The 20,713-nt window shown below is 37.6% G+C and overlaps 1 protein-coding gene across 1 annotated transcript; it reads right to left on the bottom strand.

Moving 5' to 3' along the window:
• Positions 1-66: 66 nt before the first annotated feature.
• Positions 67-10,887, bottom strand: LOC149004333 (autophagy-related protein 18f-like). The gene is given in 9 exon segments (XM_089168060.1): positions 67-903; positions 1,177-1,268; positions 1,270-1,537; positions 2,303-2,430; positions 2,554-3,378; positions 3,456-3,692; positions 4,028-4,456; positions 4,556-5,002; positions 9,939-10,887. Coding segments are annotated over 8 exon segments (2,610 nt in total). The 5' UTR covers positions 10,146-10,887; the 3' UTR covers positions 67-903; positions 1,177-1,199.
• Between the last annotated feature and the right edge of the window lie 9,826 nt (positions 10,888-20,713).

Here is a 20,713-nt window from a genome sequence, read left to right as displayed (position 1 = left end):
ATCTTCCTATATTTGATCATGTCGTTAAACAGATGAACATCCTAACAATGTAGAATTTAAACAAAATATATGCAAAACAATGTCTCTATCCTGGATTACCAACGTTCGAGCATCTAGAATCTTAAGGATTTAAGTTTCGGTGTTTTAATATTCATGTCTTGAATCCGTATTATAGTGGCCGCCAGCTCCACCCATTTAGATAAAGACTTTGCCATCTCCTTCCATCTTAGAGATACCCACATTTGAATAATCTAGGGTTGGTAAAAGAGTCCAAATCAAGCACAAAACTATCAATCTAATCTGCCCTTTTCGACAGAATAAATTTATTGTTTACAGAAGAAGGGGAAAAAAAAACCCTATCAATCTAATCTATTTTCCTTCCAGTGGGTGAAGGGAACACAACATGTTTTACTTCTAATGAGTCCTTCAAACCTGGGATTAGGGTTAGACAAAACCAGGAATGAAGTCTTAGCCTTACCCTGCAAGCAAAGCACTATCTTTTACTGCAGTGTGTCCATTACAACAATTCTTCTTTAGTATCTAATCAGTTTTCAAGTTTGTATTAATTATATTTGTTCCAAAATACCATCGCTCAGAGGAAGGGCTCTTTCTCTCTATGCAGTAGTCTCTGTAGAAAAAATCGTACCAGGAAAGATTTTATGGTGCTCGTATTATTTACATATTATTACAACCGATGATCACTGAATCTGCTATTTACAGTGTCAACAGAAATGGAATCCCGACCACAATATCCACAGTTTTCTGGCAGTAAACCCTTCTTCCGCTTTGTTCTCTACTTACCACCCACAGATATAAACTCTAGTTTAATAAACCTCGTAGAAGAATAAAAAAGAATTTCACACCTGAGAAAGATGAAACACCTAGAAGTCCAACCATCGCCTCCTGCACAGCAACACAAAAACATAAAGAAAGTTTACAAGTTATTACCTACTGAACAAGCCTTCATCTACATGATATATAGGAACCTAAAATTGGATTTATCAACGTGACTTGGGCATAAAACCAAACATAACGATAGAACAAATCAATTTCATCTAACACAGTTCTATGATTCAATCAAGCAATTATTTACAGTTATCAAGCTCAGAGACAGTTAAGAAAACTTCCAACACGGGGAAGAATTCCATGGTTTACATTTGGTCAGAAATACCTTACCTTTAGAACGACTCATTGATATACTATAGGTGATTCTCCATCTTCAGGCTCTCTCTATTGTTATTTACAGACTCGAGGTTGGTATCCATCAGGCTCTCTCTTAGTATTTACAAACTCGACCTGAGTCTTCATCATGGGGCTGTCTTTATTATTTACAAAGCCCTCAGTTGATTCCGACGAAGTTCGATAACCACCCCAACCATTTTCTTCAATGCCATTTTGAAGTTCCCCCACTACAGTGCCAACTTCAGACAAACGGTCTAGAGAGCTGCAGCTGCTTCTGCATGAAACCCTCCCATCTTCAGACAGCCGAGTCCTTTGATGAGAAGAATAGTTTTGATTGCTATCTAAAGCAGGCATCCTGAATCAAGGGCAAAAAAAGAATAAGAATCAGTTTACATACTCCCATAACTGTCAAGACTGTTGACATGCTTTACTCTCACTGACAAAAAAAACTAAAATGGCAGGATACAACGTGATGACCAGTCTCTTAACAAAGATAGAGAAGGAAACAGGCTTGTAGATGATAAGGTCCTTATTGACACAAGGCTCTTCATTTTATAAGAAACTAATCACAATAAATGCTCCCTACCTTGCAGTAAAAACCCAAGTTGAACTTAAAAATTTTGGATAATCAAGCAACAGTGAAGTCAAAGCAACCACAGATAAGAGACCACATTAACACTGAAAGCGAAAGCTAGAAAGAATGATCCAAAGGGATTAACTGCTCAACTAAACTATAGTGTGTGGATCAAGGAATTTTGGGAGAACCAATTGTCATCTTCCACTAGTTTCAATACAGGATGATTCATGCCTGATTTGAGTAACAAGGAGCATTTTCTTAACAAAAAGAAAGAGTAACAAGGACCAAGGCCTTGTCAACGATTGAAATGTGTCTGATGCAAAGAACCACCAAACACAATCTATATTTATATATCCATTATATATATATATAAGCCCAAGTCAACAGATAAAGGGAACAGCATAATAACAAATGTAAAAGAATGGCAGTGCACCTTGGTTATTGAAATTTTGGTATCTGAAGATTGTCAAGTATGAATAGCCCATGTCTACAGATAAAGAGAGTAGCATATGTAGATAACAAATGTAAAGAATGGCAGTGCACCTTGGCTGTTGAACAGGAACCAAGCCTTTTGGTCTTGCTTCAATCATGCGAGCTGGAATCCTTTCAATCTCAATTTCCCCTCCTGGAGCATTTTCCCCCACTGTTTTCATACCATCCATAATCATTACCTGAAAGTACATCTGAAAAATAATTATGAGAACTAAGAAAACAAAAATATAGAGATCAATCAAGTACCAACAAAGACAGACTGTAGAAAAGTTTCAGTTTTGGTCCACAGCATTAGAAAATACCTCAGATTTTGCCCATAGAGGAGTCCAGGCTTCATGCATTTGGAGTTCAGCTGCTGAGATATACAAATGATTTTTTTCCTCAGCATTCATCTTCATTTTCGTAAATGCATGCCCTTCAGAAGGATAAATAGGGTTCATCCTCTCTACTCCCTCAGGGAAAATTTTTCTGCCACTACTCTGTTCACCATAAATGTCAAGATTATCTTCTCGATCTCTTCGAGTTTGCTTTTGACATATATCCCACTTCTGGAGCGCTTCCACGACCAACCTTGCATCATCATCTGGAGATGATTCATGAGGAGTACTCAATCCCGACAAAACTATCCCGGATTCTGGTCCATTAGATAAACGCAATACATACTGTATCACACAACCAGAAGGAGAGAACACAAGAAGATGGTAATTGGTACCCAATGCTCTGTCGTCTGCAGAAAAATCATTTCCTTTGCAGTTGTGGAACGCAGAAGCAATACCCCCAGAAATGGAACTGACCCTACCAGTTGCAGCTGCAGCAGCACCACTCACAGTGCCTTTCCACCCATTATTCCCATTCTTTATTCTACTAACAACCGTCAATGTAACAGGGGGACCAGATGCACAGAAGCTCTGTTGGTTAAGCTTTGATGGACCTGAATTTGGTTGCCAACAAACTGCAGTCTTAGAAATTACACCCATGCCATTGTTTGCATTACTAAGACCAGAACCAGTAGACTGAGGATTTACAGATCCTCCTGAAGGAGAAATTGCAAACAAGTGACTTGTTCCCCTCGAAGAACTTATCATAATCCAGTGGCTGTCCTCACTGAAACTGATATCCTGTATAACCTGTAACCAAATGGAAGAATAAAGTAACAAAATAAATGCCATATCTAAGCAAAAAGAAAACAATACCATACTGTTACCGCATTTGTGAAGCCACGTTGCAGTCTGTAAAGGTGAGCATAGGAACCACCAGCATCAGATTCTGATGAATTTCCAGCAGTTGGGGGTATTATACGAAAGACATTGAAGTTGTGACCTTGACTTGAAGCAGTCACCAACAGCAGTCCACTATGATCAAAGCATAATGAAGAAATCGGGCTCCTATGTGCTCTAAACTGGGTTATAACAGATTTAGAGACAATATCCCGGACAATTACCTGCAGGATTCAACATAGGGCATACTGTCAAACAAAGAACAAATACAGTTACACAGGAGATTCTTATCACAGCACTCGTTTTATTCACAGAAGAAGTCAGGTCAAGGAACATACACATGCTTTATTAAGAAGATCTAAAGCAGTTTGGGATATAACAGGGTAAAATCCTAAGTATTTGCTTGGAATGATTGAAAACATATTAAATTAATATACCATCAAAGTAGATTCCATGGAAGAAATCAAGTGAATGGAAATTAAAAATAGGACGTATATTAACATAGGTTACAAGAGTAAATAGGAAAATACATGATAATAACATCGAGAGAAAAGCATACCATTCCAATGTTGTCCGCATCTAGCAAATGGCCGTTGACAGTGCCGTTGTTTTTCCTGCCTGGACCTCCAGTTTTAAGAGAATTATTGCAATCTGGTCGGAGTTCAGAACAATACCTTGACAGTTTCTTGTATCCCATATCTCCAAGGGTCACTATACCAGCAGCAAGTTGCTTGCTGGATTCTTTTGCATAATGTGCCACAATGCTGCCATCTGGAGAACCAGAGAAACTTGCAGCAGATGTAAGATGTGTTGGACTGACACGGCCTGTATTTGAAACTAAAACAGGACTTCCACTATAAGCCAACCACCTGGGACCCACTGCAAGTGGCCCATAGCCATTACCACCAGAACCAATACTGCCCGAAACTAAAGGACATGTAACAATAGTATACTGTCTCTCCAATGTTAAAGCATCAAGACAATGTATCTGCGACAAAATGAAAAGATACGATGAAAATGTAAGACTTTTGTCAACTTTTTTTAGGCTAAAATATCACTGAATGAGAAGCACATATAAGTAATATACCTGAGCCGCCTGAGAAATAGCTACAACTCTAGGACTGCACCTTACTGAGTAAACAGGGGATCTTAACTTCAGAATATGTACATAAGATTGAGATCGCAAGGAATAAAACCGAACAGTAGTTGAAACAAAGTTGCCATTTGCAGACTCCTGGCAAGAAGTAACATTCCCATTGCAACGGTCGGCAAAATCATCCTGGTTATTGCCATCACCAGCAACAACCAGCAGTGGACGAACATCTGCAAACTTGTCTTCTGATTCCCTTGATGCAACTGGCTTTGGTTGCAATTGCAAAAATGAAACAGGTCCATCATGCCTAGATACTAGCTCAAGTACGTTATTAGCTTCCTCAACGTCCCAAACCTGGAAACCAGATCGATAACCCAGCAACAAAACTTGACGGATGACACCGCCATCACATTCTAGCTTATTAAACCCAGCCCATTGTACCTATTCCATACAAATGAAAGAAAATACAACTGGAAAACTTCACATTGAATTATATATAGCTCTGAAGAAAATTTCATTTAAGAGAATATATAGCAAAAGGTACATAAATTTTAGGAGGAAAATGCAAAACAAATCATTGTGCTTGAATGATAAAGTCCGAAACATAGTATTTTGGTGCAGTAAAACAAATCATCCAATTATATTCTAAACCGATCATGAACAACCTGGAGACAGTAAATGCAGCAGGAAGGCTCAGAATCATGACAACCCAGATTAAATAAAAGGATTATGAGTTGATCCTTCAGAGCGTAGGTTGCACAGGTTCGCACTAGCACTATTCAACCAGCCAAAGTTGCATAGATTTTTCCAACTAAAAAAGATTAGCGCAGACTAATTTAGAAATTGTACTCTGAATTGTGAGTTCTATTATATGCACAGGCCATGTATTTATAGCCTATGTACTGACTTTCCTAATTGTACTCAATATACACTCTAGCTTGAATTGAAATAGGACTCTCCTACTACCCTAAAAGGACTCATTACCAAGTATATTTAATTAATTACATTATCAATAATAGACCAGACATAACCTATGTGATCAATTAATATTTAAAAGACAGAATTAAAACCCTAATGTAGTTCTAGTTAAAAGTTTGACACTGCTGGCATCGAGTATGTGTTCTGTATTTACAAAATTGTAACTGATGTATTGAGCGGAAGTCCTATGCTGCTGGGCAGCAAGCCTAGGGATTCCTTAGGGCCTCAAGGCTCCCTTTGGGTAGTCCTTGGGACCTACATCACAGATCCACCAAAACTATATCATCAAATAAGAGCATACACCACAGGGACCCCTATTGAATAGCCCTTGATCACCGTCCATGATAACCACAAATACACAAGGGCTTAAAGCTGATCATTGGAGTAACCCAATTGCAAGTCTTTGCCTGACGTTGCACAAATCTTACACCAATCACCACACCCTCTTACATTATTTTAGGGACTGTTTGGTTACATGAATCCAGAGATTTCAAATCTCTGGATTCTCACAAATGGGAGATTTATACCCGTTTGGTTGTGTGAATCCCTGGATTCATGAAATCCAGGGATTCACCTTTTTACACTAAAAACGTGAATCTGTAGATTTATGGGTATGAAGTGATATCCAGGGGTGAAGGATTTCACCCCTACTATAAAAGCGCTCAACATTTTAACCATGACCCCATAGATGTTTTTTCATAATGAATTTACAGATTTCATTCCAAAGATTCAGGCTAACCAAACAGTAAATTTTATGAACCATGACTCCATAAATTTGAAATCTCTAGATTTTTTAAATCTTCAGACTCAAGTAACCAAACAGGCCCTTAGTTACATTCACACATTTACTCGACATCTCTTTACTAGAATTGGCCAGTTAACGAGATCACCATTTAAAACATAAATAAATAGGGGCTATTTCCAGAGCTCAAGGCTGCTGCACATTTTTTCTTTTCTTTTCTTTTCTTTTCTTTTTTTGGGGTTGGGGGGGGGGGTGTCAAATCTATGTAGCCTTATCATTGAAAGCACGAAAGGTGACCAATGAAATCATAGCTCGCGGAGACATAAGAGATACAGTTATAGGAGTTGATTTTTCACAAAAGGGGGCACACATAGCAAGAGACTCCCACCGCTATAGAGTCTAGGGAGGGTCATATTACACTGCCTTACCTCCACTTAGCAAAGAGACTGTTTCATAAAGAAAATAAATAAGTCAATTAATAAACTACGAAGACTAACAAACAAAAATGGGTTACAATCGGTTCTGGCATAGAAGAAACAATGAATAGATAACCTAATCAGATTTAATGAATTAAGTTTTAAGCGAATTACCTAAGATAACACGTGCTAGAGCATCTCTGAAAGCTCTGTAAGATAACGTTAAGCAATTAAACCGACTATTAGTCGATACGCAATCAAGCGATGCAGTTAAGGGTGTCCTAAATCCTAATTACTATAACGTTTTTCAATTTTCAAACCTGAGGATCAGCTATTCTCAGCATATCCACTTTCTTTTTTAAAGCACAAGTATTTTTAAATCCTACAGAACTTGCTACGCAAGCATTAGGCCTCTATATAAGATGTACTAGGTTGTTCTCATCCCGCCAAGAATGATTTGGATGTTGGCTAATGAAGCTTTGCTTTGAGTATGTTATTCTCTTTTCAAAGTTGGGTTATAAGAAGGATAGGGCTTTGCTGTGAGATCTAAACACCTAGGGTCTAGGCAACCTTGTTAATGCAGAACCCTATGGCTGAAGGAGCCTCACTAAGCTGGCTAAATCAACCTGTCTTATACCTCTTATTTCTTATCCAGAATTCATTGAGGTTTTTCTTGAACTGCTGCTGTTGCTACAACTACCACGTTGACATCACCTCACTTTCAAGCTACTTGTGTGGGATTGCTGGTGCTAATCCATTCAATCCAGGTCTACAACTAAAAATTAATTGGTTGAAACAATCTTCTTCTCCCCACTCCATCTGACAAACCCTATTAGGATTATTGGCCATCCCACTGTCACTTGATCCACCTTTCATCCATTCATCCACTTGATTCCACCATTAACCAATAAATTTCTCATTTCAATCCACCTCCATAACACTCCAACAACCATATTCCCTCCATTGAAAACCTAGATCTCATCAACCCTAAATTCAGCCCTAGAAACACTTCCGTGAAACCTTAAACATAGCAAATAGCATCCCCATCAATTACTTGACTAAACATCAACATCACACCAACCTAGTCCCGAAGTGGACCCTGCACCTTGTTTTGACTTACTCAAACTTGGCTTGTTTATAGTAGATCCTTGATATTAGCTCCTAGTTGGTCTCCTAACATCTAGAATTACATCAAGTCTAAGGCCCACAACCCCACTTTCAAATAAATGCAAAAGTAACACGCAAATAAAATTTGTATTTAAATCCTACATTGTAAAATGGCAAAGCTAATCAAAATCATTTTCAGGGTGGTCATGGCTTGATGGTGAGTTTTGAAACTCTATTCCATTGTCATCAGTGCCCAGGCTCAGTTAACTCTTCTCAAATCGAGCTTGCGTATCAGGTTTTATAAAACATTTCCCCACTCATCCATATATTCGATATCCTATTACCACCAGGAGAAAAAGGAAGAAAAAAAGACGGAACACTCGTCAAATTTTAAGTTGGGAAAATCCAACAGCTCCCCACATCTCTCATTCAAATCCTTCAAATCCATCACTTACTAGCAAGCAGCCATCCACATACATGCTACTTCTTCCCAAGCCACCAGAGCACATTCCTAACAAAGGGCCTAGGTCATTCTAAGAGCCAATTCCAGTCAATCTGCAACGAAGGCTAGGATGGGCACACATAAACTAAACCAGCTGTTCCAAAACAACTCTCCAATAATACCTATCTCAGGAAAATCTAGAAGCCACCCAAGCTTTAATTTACTCAAAGAACCATGACATTGTCCTACTTTTATGATTCACTAATGGGACTGTATTTCCTTCTAGAATCCCTACACATTAAGTAAGTCTAAGTCTCTAAGCAATGCACAATAGAAACATGCATAAGCAAGAGGAGGATACTTTTTTCCCCCAATGGAGCAAAGAAAAACGAAATTAAAAACTAAAACCTCCTGAAATTTCATGGTGCTCACCTTGCACCAGAGCATAACGTAAAGCTAATCAGACCAGGGCATAATGTGACATTAATTTCATGGTACACTCACTAAGTTGCTGACCTTTTTGCGACCTAATGAAATGTTCAATAATTCACTATGTTCAGCAAAGTTGCAATGCTTCTTGGTTTCAATCACGCGAACCACAGATAAAAACCCCTTGCACTAAAAAATAGTTTCTTCTAATCAACTTAAGGAAATCAGGCAATTGCAAGTTTCTTCCCAGACACTCAAATGATCTTACCAACGGGGATACCTCAATTCAAAGGACAAAAACCTCAAACTTATGAGGTAATGAGTTCAATCCTGGGGCCACCTAATTAAAAGAAGACTAATAGTCTAAATGAAAACTGAAATGAGGACTTGCAATTTCCCTTCAACAAATTACAATTGAAGCTAATTAAAAAATTAAAGAGTACACTCGATAAAGAAACATAATTACCTTCTCCTCTATTCCCCCCACCCCCCAGAAAACAATCACACAGAATAAAGTCATAAAACTGGGACCAACAACTGTTTTCGCACCATTGAATTTATTGGGATGAAGTCAGTGCAAACAAACTAGCTTAATAACTTTCTCACACCGGATGGAATGCCTCGGGTGACGATACTCTCCCAAAAAAGGGAAAGCAGCAAAGGGAAAAAGGGAATTTTGGAATAACGGAGCCAGTGATAGACCACTTCTCAACAAATAGGCCAAGTGTTACGCAAAGGAATCCTGGATATGACATAGGCACAACCGAAAACCTAAGTGTACAACAAACACAGCCTATATGTCGTCTTACAAGGTTAAGGAAACAAGGTCTTGAACCATCATGAAGAGAGGTTGGTGATGAAACCACATGAGCAGCTTTTGCATAGCTAACTTGTCAATTTGGTTGCTAAAACTAATCCACAGGGCAACTAACACCGCTACATGATACAGAACTGTTTTGTATCAACACGATCCAAAGCTAACGATTAAAACAGCCAGTCATCGTATTATTTTTCCAAAAAAGCCCAAGCAATAAACATTGACACCATGCCACCAATTAATGGGGGGAAATCTGAGCTACTGCTTTTTTAAGTGATGATAGTAAAGAATATCTCCGCTAAGTTCAGCCTAACAACCATAACCACGAAATCATCGTGAGGGAACAGAAAGCTACTTACTACTAAGCAATTGCTTCTTGACTCCCAACTATCTACCATATAGAACCATTATGCTAACAAAATTAACCGATTCAAACGAACTGTTACCTGATCACGACTTCCATCTTCATCTCTGTCCACAATCGAAGAAGCAACCGATGCACCAGCTGAACGAACTGTGGAAGCAACAGTAGAAGCTCCCGATGAAACAATCCTCCAGTAATTAGAGATCGTGCGGAAAGAGTTAGGGATAAATCCATTACTCTTCCCCGATCTCTGAACTAATCCCTGCGGTTTTTGGTCATCATTCCTCATCCCCAATATCCACAAGAAAAATGAATATAGATGAAAATGAAAGAAGAAGTCTTTTTTCCTCCAAATAATGCCCTAATCATAACAACTGTCTGTTTCTGTTCACCTCAGAAGAAACAAAACACCCCTAACTTCTAATTCCAATTTCAAGTCATCACCATGTCCATCTTCTTTCCCTTTCTCGAATAACTCAAACGTCGGAAACCTTTTCTCGTCGTCTTCTTCCTCAATTCGGCAAACCCTAAAAGATCATGTTTTTTTTTCTTTACTCTATGTATTTATCAATCCAAGAGCTATTAAATCTCTTTGTCCGTCCTACCTGATCCACTTCCCAAAAAATTTTAAAAATTCCTCACAAAAAAAAAACTCGAAATAGAATGGAACTACAACGATTTAAAAGAATACTGAAAGAATTTTTTTTTGTTTTTTGCTGAACTTGAAACAAGAACTCCAGAATCAACTTTAAAACGGATTCACAAGAGATGAAAAGATTATGAAAATCAAGCTTGAACAGATGAAGTGAAATGGATGATTAAGTTGTGTTAGAAACCCCGACAAACAGGTTTAGATCTAAGAACAGTAACTCTTGAGGAAGAAGCTTTCATGGGCAGAGAAGAGAGATGGACAGATCGCTTATAATCGGATAACGAATGATGACTCACGTCTCTCCCTTCGATTTCTTCTTTCTTTTCCTTTGCCCTTTCTTCCGTTTCTTTCCTTCCTTTCTTCTTAGAGCTAAAAATCTCAGCACGTCACGTCCAACTCGCACGCAGTAAAACCCCAGAGAAAGGGTAAATTAGTAAAAAGGCAAAAACTGGAGATGAAATGATGAATTATGAAATTGAATTTTAAAAGGATAAATTTTTCAGATGATCAGATTTTTTAAAAAAATTACTCAATAAGATATTTTTGAAAAGGCGGATTCTATTTTTTAAAATAACTACTAAATTTTTGATAAATTTTCACACCTAATTTATCCCAGGTCATTATATATAAATTTAGTTTTACCAAAAAAATATTATATATAAATTTAGTTAGTATTTTTTTATTTTTAAAATTTTTTTAAGGACTCGTTTGGTTACATGAATATAGAGATTTCAAATTTATACCTGTTTGGTTGTGTGAATCCCTCCTATATTTATGAAATCTAAGAATTCACCTTTTTACACTAAAAACGTTAATCTATAGATTTATGGGTATAAGGTAAAATTCACAGATTTGGATTTCACCCCTATCATTAAAACTTTATACATTTGAACATGACTCCATGGATATTTTTTCAAGATGAATTTACAAATTTCATTCTAAAGATTTAAGCCAACTAAAGTTAATTTTATAAACCACTCTATAAATTTAAAATCTATAAATTTGAAATCTCTAAATTTTTTAAGAGTCTGTTTGGTTGCATGAATCCAAAGATTTCAAATATCTTGATTCACAAATGGAAGATTTATACCCGTTTGGTTGGGTGAATTCCTGGATTCATGAAATCTAGGGATTCACCTTTTTACACTAAAAAAAGTGAATCTATATATTTATGGGTATGAGGTGAAATCCAGAGATTTCACCCATATGATAAAAGCACTAAACATTTGAACCATGACTCCATAAATTTTGTTAAGGATTAATCTACAAATTTCATTCCAAAGATTCAAACTAACCAAATAGTTAATTTTATGAACCATGACTCTATAAATTTAAAATCTATATAGATTTGAAATTTTTATATTTTCGAAATCTCCAAACTTAAGTAACCAAACAAACCCTAAATCTCCGGACTAAAGTAACCAAACGGACCCTTATCGATTCTTAAAATATAGATAGACAATTGTTTAAGATTTTTTAGATAAGAGTAAATTACTACCATTCAACCACCACAGCCAGAGTGTGCGACCCGGGTCGCACACCTGGATTAGTCAAGGACAAAGCCTTGGAAATCGGGGTTGGCAAAAAAAAAATACTACCATTAAAATTATTATTTTATTTTGATAATGTACTCTTAAAAATTCAATTTTTTTTTTTGCCCTCGGTTAACCGTCAACCCGTGTCGCCCTTGGGGGTGAGTCTCCCAGGAGTGCATCCCGACGGTGGCCGCTTCCTACCCTAATTATTATTATTGATAATGTACTAGTACATTGAATCCTAAATGGTTCATGATCCTAAGTTTTTAGTATATATACCACCCACTATCATAGATGTATAGATGGTATACCCCATACATATAGATAAGATCTGAAAAATCCATTATTGTTTCCTTTGGCCCGTGGTTTCGTGGGTGGTTGTCCGTCCTCCGGGGCCTCCTTGGCTTTTTTGCTTGGGCCTACAAATTAACAAGTGTTGAGAGTAATTTTAGTAATTCATAAGAGAATATTAATTGGGTAGAAAAAATTATAAAATTTAAGGTTTGATAATTATTTTTACAAATAGAATCCATTTGAATAATAATTTTTCACAAAATGTTTTATTGAGTAAAAAAAATTTTAAATATGTGGTTGTCTCGAAAATTTTCTCATTTTAAAATGCATGTAATATGCCGTTGGAGTTGACTATGTTGACTAGGCCATTCCCATAGCCCATCCGTAATCCAATGCATTCTGAATACTTGAAATACAAATCAGCCAACCTAACATTCACTTTAAGTACCGTTTGTTTGTTAGAATAAAGGTAAGGTGGGAAAAAGTTTGAAAAAAATTTTTTTTTTTTCATTGATGTGATATGCTAACTTTTTCATCTCATGCCTTTTCAAAACCCCACAAAATAAGTGGGATTTTGTGAAAAAAAAAACATAAAAAACAATAAAGTGGGATTTTGTTATCACTATTTTCCATACATGGGTTTTTTGAAAAGAACTAAAATTGATTAATGATGGCCTGAGAATCAAACAATATTTCTCAGTTTCTCTTTCGAATGTGATTTAATGCAGTGCTAATGTGAGTGTAAAGTTATGATGGGTGAATGTTCCCAACTTCTGACTTAGGGTTTTCGGTGGTGGAGTTCCCATCGTAATGGCGGTGGTGGTGGAACAACGATGATGACTGGAGGAGGAGGTGGAGCAGAGGAGCACATAGGGTTTGGGAAATTTAGAGATTGACTTGGGTAGAGTTAAGGACTAATTTGTATTTATATATATATATATCCCCACAGTTTCTCTTGCTACCATTCGATTTATTTTTGAATATGTGGCCTTGGTAGCATCCAACAATGGCTGACACAAATGAAAATTCATCCTCAATTCTATTATTTTCTTCTCCCTCGTCTCTGTTTCAATTTTTTCTTCTTTCCGCCGGTTCTTCTTTGCGTGGTTATTGCAAAAAAAAAAAAAAAAAAGAAGAAGAAGAAGAAGAAAGAAAGAAGAAGAAGAAGGAGAGAGAGAGAGAGAGAGCAATTGTTGTGAATTTTTCTCCACATTCATCCTCTTTAAAATCTTTTTTTCTTCCTAGTCTGTTACACTAGTCGTGACTTGTGGTGGAAGTTAAAAGAAAAGGAAAAAAACAAAAAAAAAAGGGAAGAAGAAGAAAAAAGTTACGGTGATTTGTGATGGAAATGTAAAGAAAGAGTTTGTACTTGTAGTTCAATGGGGTGAAATGAAGTTTCTCGTTAAGTGCCAAAAATTACATGTGACTCACCTAAATATCACTAACTATAAACGTGATCCAACATCTTCTCATTAAATTAGACAGCACCAACTTCATCTTGTGGCGTGCACAATTCATGCCCATACTTCTTACTCAAGATCTTTTAGGATATGTTGATGGAAGCTTTCCGTTCCCACCACCTACAACTCTAGATGCCCTTTGGAAAGGATCAGTTAATTCTAAGCTGGATTATTTCTCTTCTCATTGTGCAATCCATGGCTTGTATTGTTGGTGTATCTTCTTCTCTAACAGATGGCTCACTCTTGAACACACCTATGCTTCCCACTCTCAAGCACAGATAATGCAACTCAAATATCAACTCATGCAAATTAAAAAGGGCTCCTCCTCTATGGCTAATTATCTCCAAAGGTTAGAGAACTTGTTGCAAATTTAGCCATAGCTTCTCATCTTGTTTATGATGCAAACAACATTCTCATCATTCTTTGTGGCCTTGGCACTGAATATGAATTGTTTTCCACCTTAATCACAACTCTTACTAATCCTCTTAGCCTTGATGACTTCATTGATCTTCTTTTTAGTCAATAAATTCTCAAAAAGCAACATTCTCCTATTTTGGATCTTCCATCGGTTGAAGCAAATATAGCAACTGGACCACCCCCTCTCAATCATAGCCCTCTTCCAATCTGGTCGTGGTGGTGGATATTCGATTAGACGTGGACACTTCCTACGTACCCCTAATCATCCAAGAGGCTCTACTCTCTGTCAGATCTATCAATGTGACAATCATTGTACTCTCAATTGCTATAACAGGTATAATCCAACTTTTCAAGGACCACCCTATCGTGGATCTCCTGCAGGCTTGCTAGCAAACCCTTATTCAGATACAGTGTGGTACCCTAACTTAGGCGCATCTCACCATCTTTCTTCTGCAGTATGCTCTAAACAATCTACACACCAGCACTCCTTATGATGGATCTAATCAAGTTAAAGTTGTTAACTATGAAGGTTTGGCCATAACACATACTAGACATTCTATTCTTTCTACCCATGCTCATTCTTTTCATCTAAATGACATTCTTTTTTATCCTAAAATCACAAAAAATCTGCTCTATTAGGGAAATGTCATGTCAGCATTCCACATCAATGCCACAATAGCCTCCATTATTTTGATGATAACAAATACAAAGTACTAATGACAATTTTGAGTTGTGTGCCTAGTCCAAGATGAGAGCAAATGGACCAAACCCAACTTAACACCGAATGCCCAAGCCCAAATCAAGGCAAAGACCAAGCCAAGATGGACATGAAGTTTAAATCAAGATGAGCATGAAGAATGAAGTACTAGAAGACTCAAGAATGTCAACGAAAATCAATTCAAGCTCAAGCAAGAAGACTTAGCATACTTATTATCACACTCCACCCAGCCAGCATCGGACACGTCCGAATACTCGTGGGAGTGATACATACTATAAGATCTAGGTTAATGGCCAATCCATAACCATAATACAATATAGCATAATTCAAAGAGCAAAGGAAGAAGAAGGTATCAATTATTAAAGTTATTACAGTCATCCAAAAATGTTATCAAAGTTATAATCAGAGTAAGGTTGAAGTTAATGTCAAATAGCGGAAGTCTAAAAATTAACAAGAAAGGTTTAAGAGAATTTGGTTTAATCCATCGATTCCCAAAAGAGAGTTACGCAATCCCAATCAAACATTGCCACTTCTCTAAAACAATCAAACAACAATCAAAAGGATTGAGCACCGTATGAGCTGTCCAAGCATGGACACGTGTCTCTATGGGTCTCCACATCTCCACCTGCCAAGATGTCATACGGCTCGGTCGGCGATGAATACTCCGGAATGATGGAGTTCTCATAACCTGTAAAAGAGTCTAGACCCTAGAGAAAAATATATTTTCGATGAATGAGTTCCATAGAACTTAGTGAAGTGAAAACAAAATCACATACTGTGCATCCAATATATATACCAAGATTGAAATATGAATGTCAATCGAATGGAGTAATGTATTTATGCAACTATGCCCTTAAACTCTAACAAGTGTTGGTCTCTATGGCGGACACGCATTAAGTCATAACACCAGCCTTCTCTGGGAAGTCTCGTCACTATGATCCCTCACGCACTGGCTACCTCTATTGGGATATCGTGGTATAGGGGTACGGTCACATCACACCATAACTGAGGGATTAGGTCACCACTCTCTCACCACACCATTGGTATGAGTATTGGCGCGTGTCACGGATAAGCCTATTGTCACACCCCACCCAGCCGGATCCGGTGATACTAGAATACCCGTGGAGGTGATACACCTTAAGATCTAGGTTCAGTGACAATTCCATACAATACATGATAAAGTACAATTAAATGGACAGGAAATAAAACAGGTTCAAGTATTTAATTATCAATAATGAACAAGAAAGGATTATAATAGTCCAAAACTTCCAATCAAAACTAAACATCAGAGTTCTAAGAAAAGAAAGAATGTTTAAAGTTGCAGCGGAAAATAATATAAGGAAACTCTAAAGAAAGGTAACTCCATAAGAGCAATCCTGACACGAACAGGAAGCGTCATGTGCTTCCACTTCTTCTCCAAATACAATGTCCTGATAGCCACCTAACAAAATATCCTCAACAAAAGTGGGGTCCTCATAACCTATAGAGTAGTATAAAGAAACAAACAAAATAAAGAAATGAATTCATAGAACTTCAGTGAGGTAAACTAACATTCACATCATATATTCATCCATATTCCCTATCATAATTCATAAGATAATCATGTATTTAATAATATAAATAAACAGATGCATGGTGATGATATGAGGTTCCTAACTCTATAATGTAGTCTCTAAAGTAGACACACATTAAGTATAAACACCAATCTTCTTTGGGTGGTCTCAGTCACTCTCCTTCAACAAGAGACGTCTATTGGGTTCTCCACGGTTGTTGGGTAAAGTCTTATCGAGCCATGGTTGGGGATTAGGTTACCACTTTCTCACATCACCATTGGTGTAAAATCTGGCGTGTGTCAAGGATAAACCTAAGCCCAGTGCAAGGTCATACGGTCTTGTACTACATATGGTCCGGATATCTCCCCTCACACCTAGTGCTCTTTTGGTTCAATACCTTCCCACCTATGAATGGAATCCTCAACAGGAGCCATTTGTTGGATCCCATTCCTTAACCCAGTGGTCATCCATATATAGTGGACATGATGCTCTCCATGTCCTCTCACGGGTTGGGTTACCGGTCTTGAGCGTCCATGAGCCCTTATCTATTATATGCAACCCTGCCTCTCTATGATGATAGTGGGCATGCTCGATATACATGACCCAACCACTAGCATCACGGGTTAACCGGCTTCAATACCCCTACTGGAAGGGTAGTAGTACTTATAGGGATTCCTAGCCCAACACTTCTAGACACTTATCAATCATGCATTTGGGTTTAATGGCACCACATATGGTTACTAGGGTAATGGCGAACCCACAACCCTAGTAGAAAATACAAGGTAAGGAGAATAATAGTACTCCTCCTCTTTCATCTCCTAGTTTATCATACCATTTCATATCAACAACTTATGATTCAACAACAAAGAGAAATATTCAAATATCAAACCTTACTTTCCATTCACGCAAAGTCACACAATCATATTATGATAAATATAAATTACAGAAATTTATATTAACAAGAGAAATTAAAATAGCAACAATTAATTAAGTATAATGTGGTTAGTTATTTATCACCTTTCAATTGGATTCTTTTCTCCAAAGATAAAAAAATTCCCTCCCACAAGAAGGTGACAAAAAGATAATTAAACCTAATCATGCAAGAGGATTAACAAAAATAAAGTAGAAGTTAATTTGGGTTTAAAAAAATATCTCAAAATCTTCCCAAAAAACCAAACTAAAAACTAGGTTAAAAGTTATAATTTCGCCATCAATTCGAAGTTGAAACGAAACGAAACCTTGGGAAAGTCTAATTGGTAATAAAAAGATCATAAGGGTGCTATGAATTTGATCCAATTCTATATGATCAAAAAACCCCAAATTGGCTCTCTGATATCGCCCATGGGCGACTCAGAGAGTCAAAATGCAAAATCCTTCGCAAGGGATCGCACCATTATCTCTTATACTAAAAAGCAACCTCAACAAGAGAGTTCAAGAATATTCAATGAACCAAACATGCTCCCACTACCACAATCTCATCAAATGAGAGAATATAATTACTCACAAAACTGTGTCTAAAAGAATGGTTTAAGAAATCTAACATTTTCTAATGTTTCCGCAAAGATCTGAGTCACAAAACACCTTCAAATGGATGGGATCCCCTCTTCTCCTTGGTTTCTCCTCTTCCCACAGCCTCAACCTCGTTCTAGCATAAAAATAAATGCGTTTAGAAGTGAGTTAAAACATAAAATAGGGATTTAAAACCAGAAATCCATTTTTGTCCCTGAGCAAAAAATCGGGTGGGGGGTTGGTTCACCCAACCGACCGGTCCATGGTTGGACCCCCAAAAGGACTTCGATTTTGATGACTTTTGGCTTGATGGAAAGGTCTTTTGACAATCTTCGATTTAATACCTTATTCTCATCAATCGAATTCTCAATCGCCGCTCTACGGAAGTGCCAAAATTGCCTTTTAACACCATCGTGATTAATCTTCTCTCTTCTCTTAAACTCCATGAGCGTTATTAAATCATCATTAGGTTCATCCAAAATCATTGGGTCCTCTTTAGAAACTTCGGGTTTGAATCGAATGGCCCATAGTTGTTGCCAACTCGATGCCCGGATTTGCGGTCCTAAAACCATGGGTTAACATGTTAGAAATCCGAGGGATTTCACACTAGTCTAATGCAAGGTCAACTACGTTTCATACTACATGTGGTGTAGATACCTTTCTCACAGACTGGCTATCTTTATTGGCCCAGTATCATTCCCATCTAGGAATGTTACTTCTCACGAACTAGCTTCCTCTGTTGGATTATCATTCTATAACCCAATGGTCGTATACATTTGCTTTGGTGGATGTTGTCGTGTCTCCTCATGGACGGGCTACCTTTGTCCCTCCACATATGCAACCTTACCATTGCATGATAATAGTGGGTCTGTGTCTCCTCAAGGACTGGATATCTCTGTTGGACACCCACAAGACCCAACCACTACTATCATGGGTTATTCGGCTTTAATACCCATGTCGAGTGGGTAGTAGCATGTAAAAAGGGTAATTTAGCCATGCATTTAGACACTTACATATAATGTACATAAATGACTAGATAAATGTAAATGCACCAAGGACAATTGGTGAATTCACAACCCCGGTTGATATACATGCAACACATTATCACCCAATTTCCAACACATCACATTTACAACCCTAATTTGAATGAATTGAATAGTAACATAAACATAAACATCAAATAACCTTTTTATCTGTGCAATGTCTCATGCAATTCATAAGATGATAATTGACATTTATAATAACAAGATATATAATCAAATCAAATACACAATACATGAAATGTTTCCCTCACAATATAGTAACAAGCAATCAATTTAAGTACACGATATATGAAAATGCATCCCTCACTCTCCTGTTAATGACAAATTAAACTCCCAAAGTTCAATAACTCCGCAAATTTGAGAGTGCAAATGACCCAAAATAACCCTAGGAAACAAGTAGATTAAATTAGGTTTAAGTTGGGGACAAAACTAAGCCTCAAAAGACCAAAAACACAACACCCGAGTAGGGGTTGGTTGGATAGGGCCACTCACTCACCTAGTCAACCGTCCATTGGCTCCAAACCAAAAAGACCTCTTCTTGCCTTTTCCGAAACCCAATTAGGACACTATCAATGTCCTAAGAACACCTTCCAAATACCCCAATTAGTCTCCAATACAAAAGCCCCAATTTGGTTCTCAAAGAGTCGCCCGCAGACATCTCAGAGAGGATAAATTGGTCTAAAAATGAAGGGATAGCATGATTCATCACTTAATGGGGTTGAGAAACACAATGGGTAGTAGAATACGCATCCCATTCAACCCAAACTCACCAGTCTCATCCATAAAGCCAACAATCCGTCAAAATACCAAGAAGAAAGCTTGAAAGAGGGTTTTTTTTAGAGCACTCTTACCTCTACACATGATTACCCTTTCGATTCGCGCTTTGGCTCCTCCAATGCAAGAATCTCTATAAAATCCTTTCTCTTGTCCTCTCCCACAGGCTCAACCTCCAAACACACTAAAAATCCCATTATGAGGTTAAAGAGCAAAATATAGGGTTTTAAAAACAAATTTTCGAAATTACCTCAATTTTGGTCAAGGGGCGGTGGATCAAACCGTGCAACCGGTTCCAATCGACCGCCCTCTATCTCCTTCATGCAAAGGTCGATTTCAACTAGCTTCAGAGTGTAGAAATCTCTAAACATTCCCCCAATCAATGGTATAATTTAATTTGGCATTTGAGTCCTCTAGCATTGATTTTCCGTGCATGGAAAAATCTCTTTTTTTTTTATGCCTTCGGGGCTGATTCTTTATCTCCTCTTGGAATCAATTAGGGTGGCAAGGTCATCTTCTAGTTCACTCGAAACCATAGGTTCAATTTTTCAAACTTTCGGGTTTAACTCAGATGGTCCAAAACTACCTTCTACCAGTACTTCGAGTTAGTGGACATGAGATGTAGGTTTATCGATTTAGAATTTTTTAGGGATTTCACACTTATGACCTAGGAGACCTCTTTGCACATGAAAATATAAATGCATTCATTTGCATAAAACAAAACAAAAATGTGCATCATGTCATTAAATTGACCTAGGACATGTTAGGAGAGTGTGTGTGGACATAAGGTTGGCTAAGAGGACCTAAATCCCACTCAATTCCACATTGGGCACTAGATGGCTCGTGCTTGAGCCCAAACAATGCATCGTCTAAGGTGACAACACACTGTTTGAGTCCAAATG

This window comes from Hakea prostrata, chromosome 9, assembly GCF_041222555.1.
Source record: "Hakea prostrata isolate BN-2017 chromosome 9, UWA_Hpros_2, whole genome shotgun sequence".
NCBI lineage: Eukaryota > Viridiplantae > Streptophyta > Magnoliopsida > Proteales > Proteaceae > Hakea > Hakea prostrata.
This window is presented reverse-complemented; position numbering and strand designations above follow the sequence as displayed.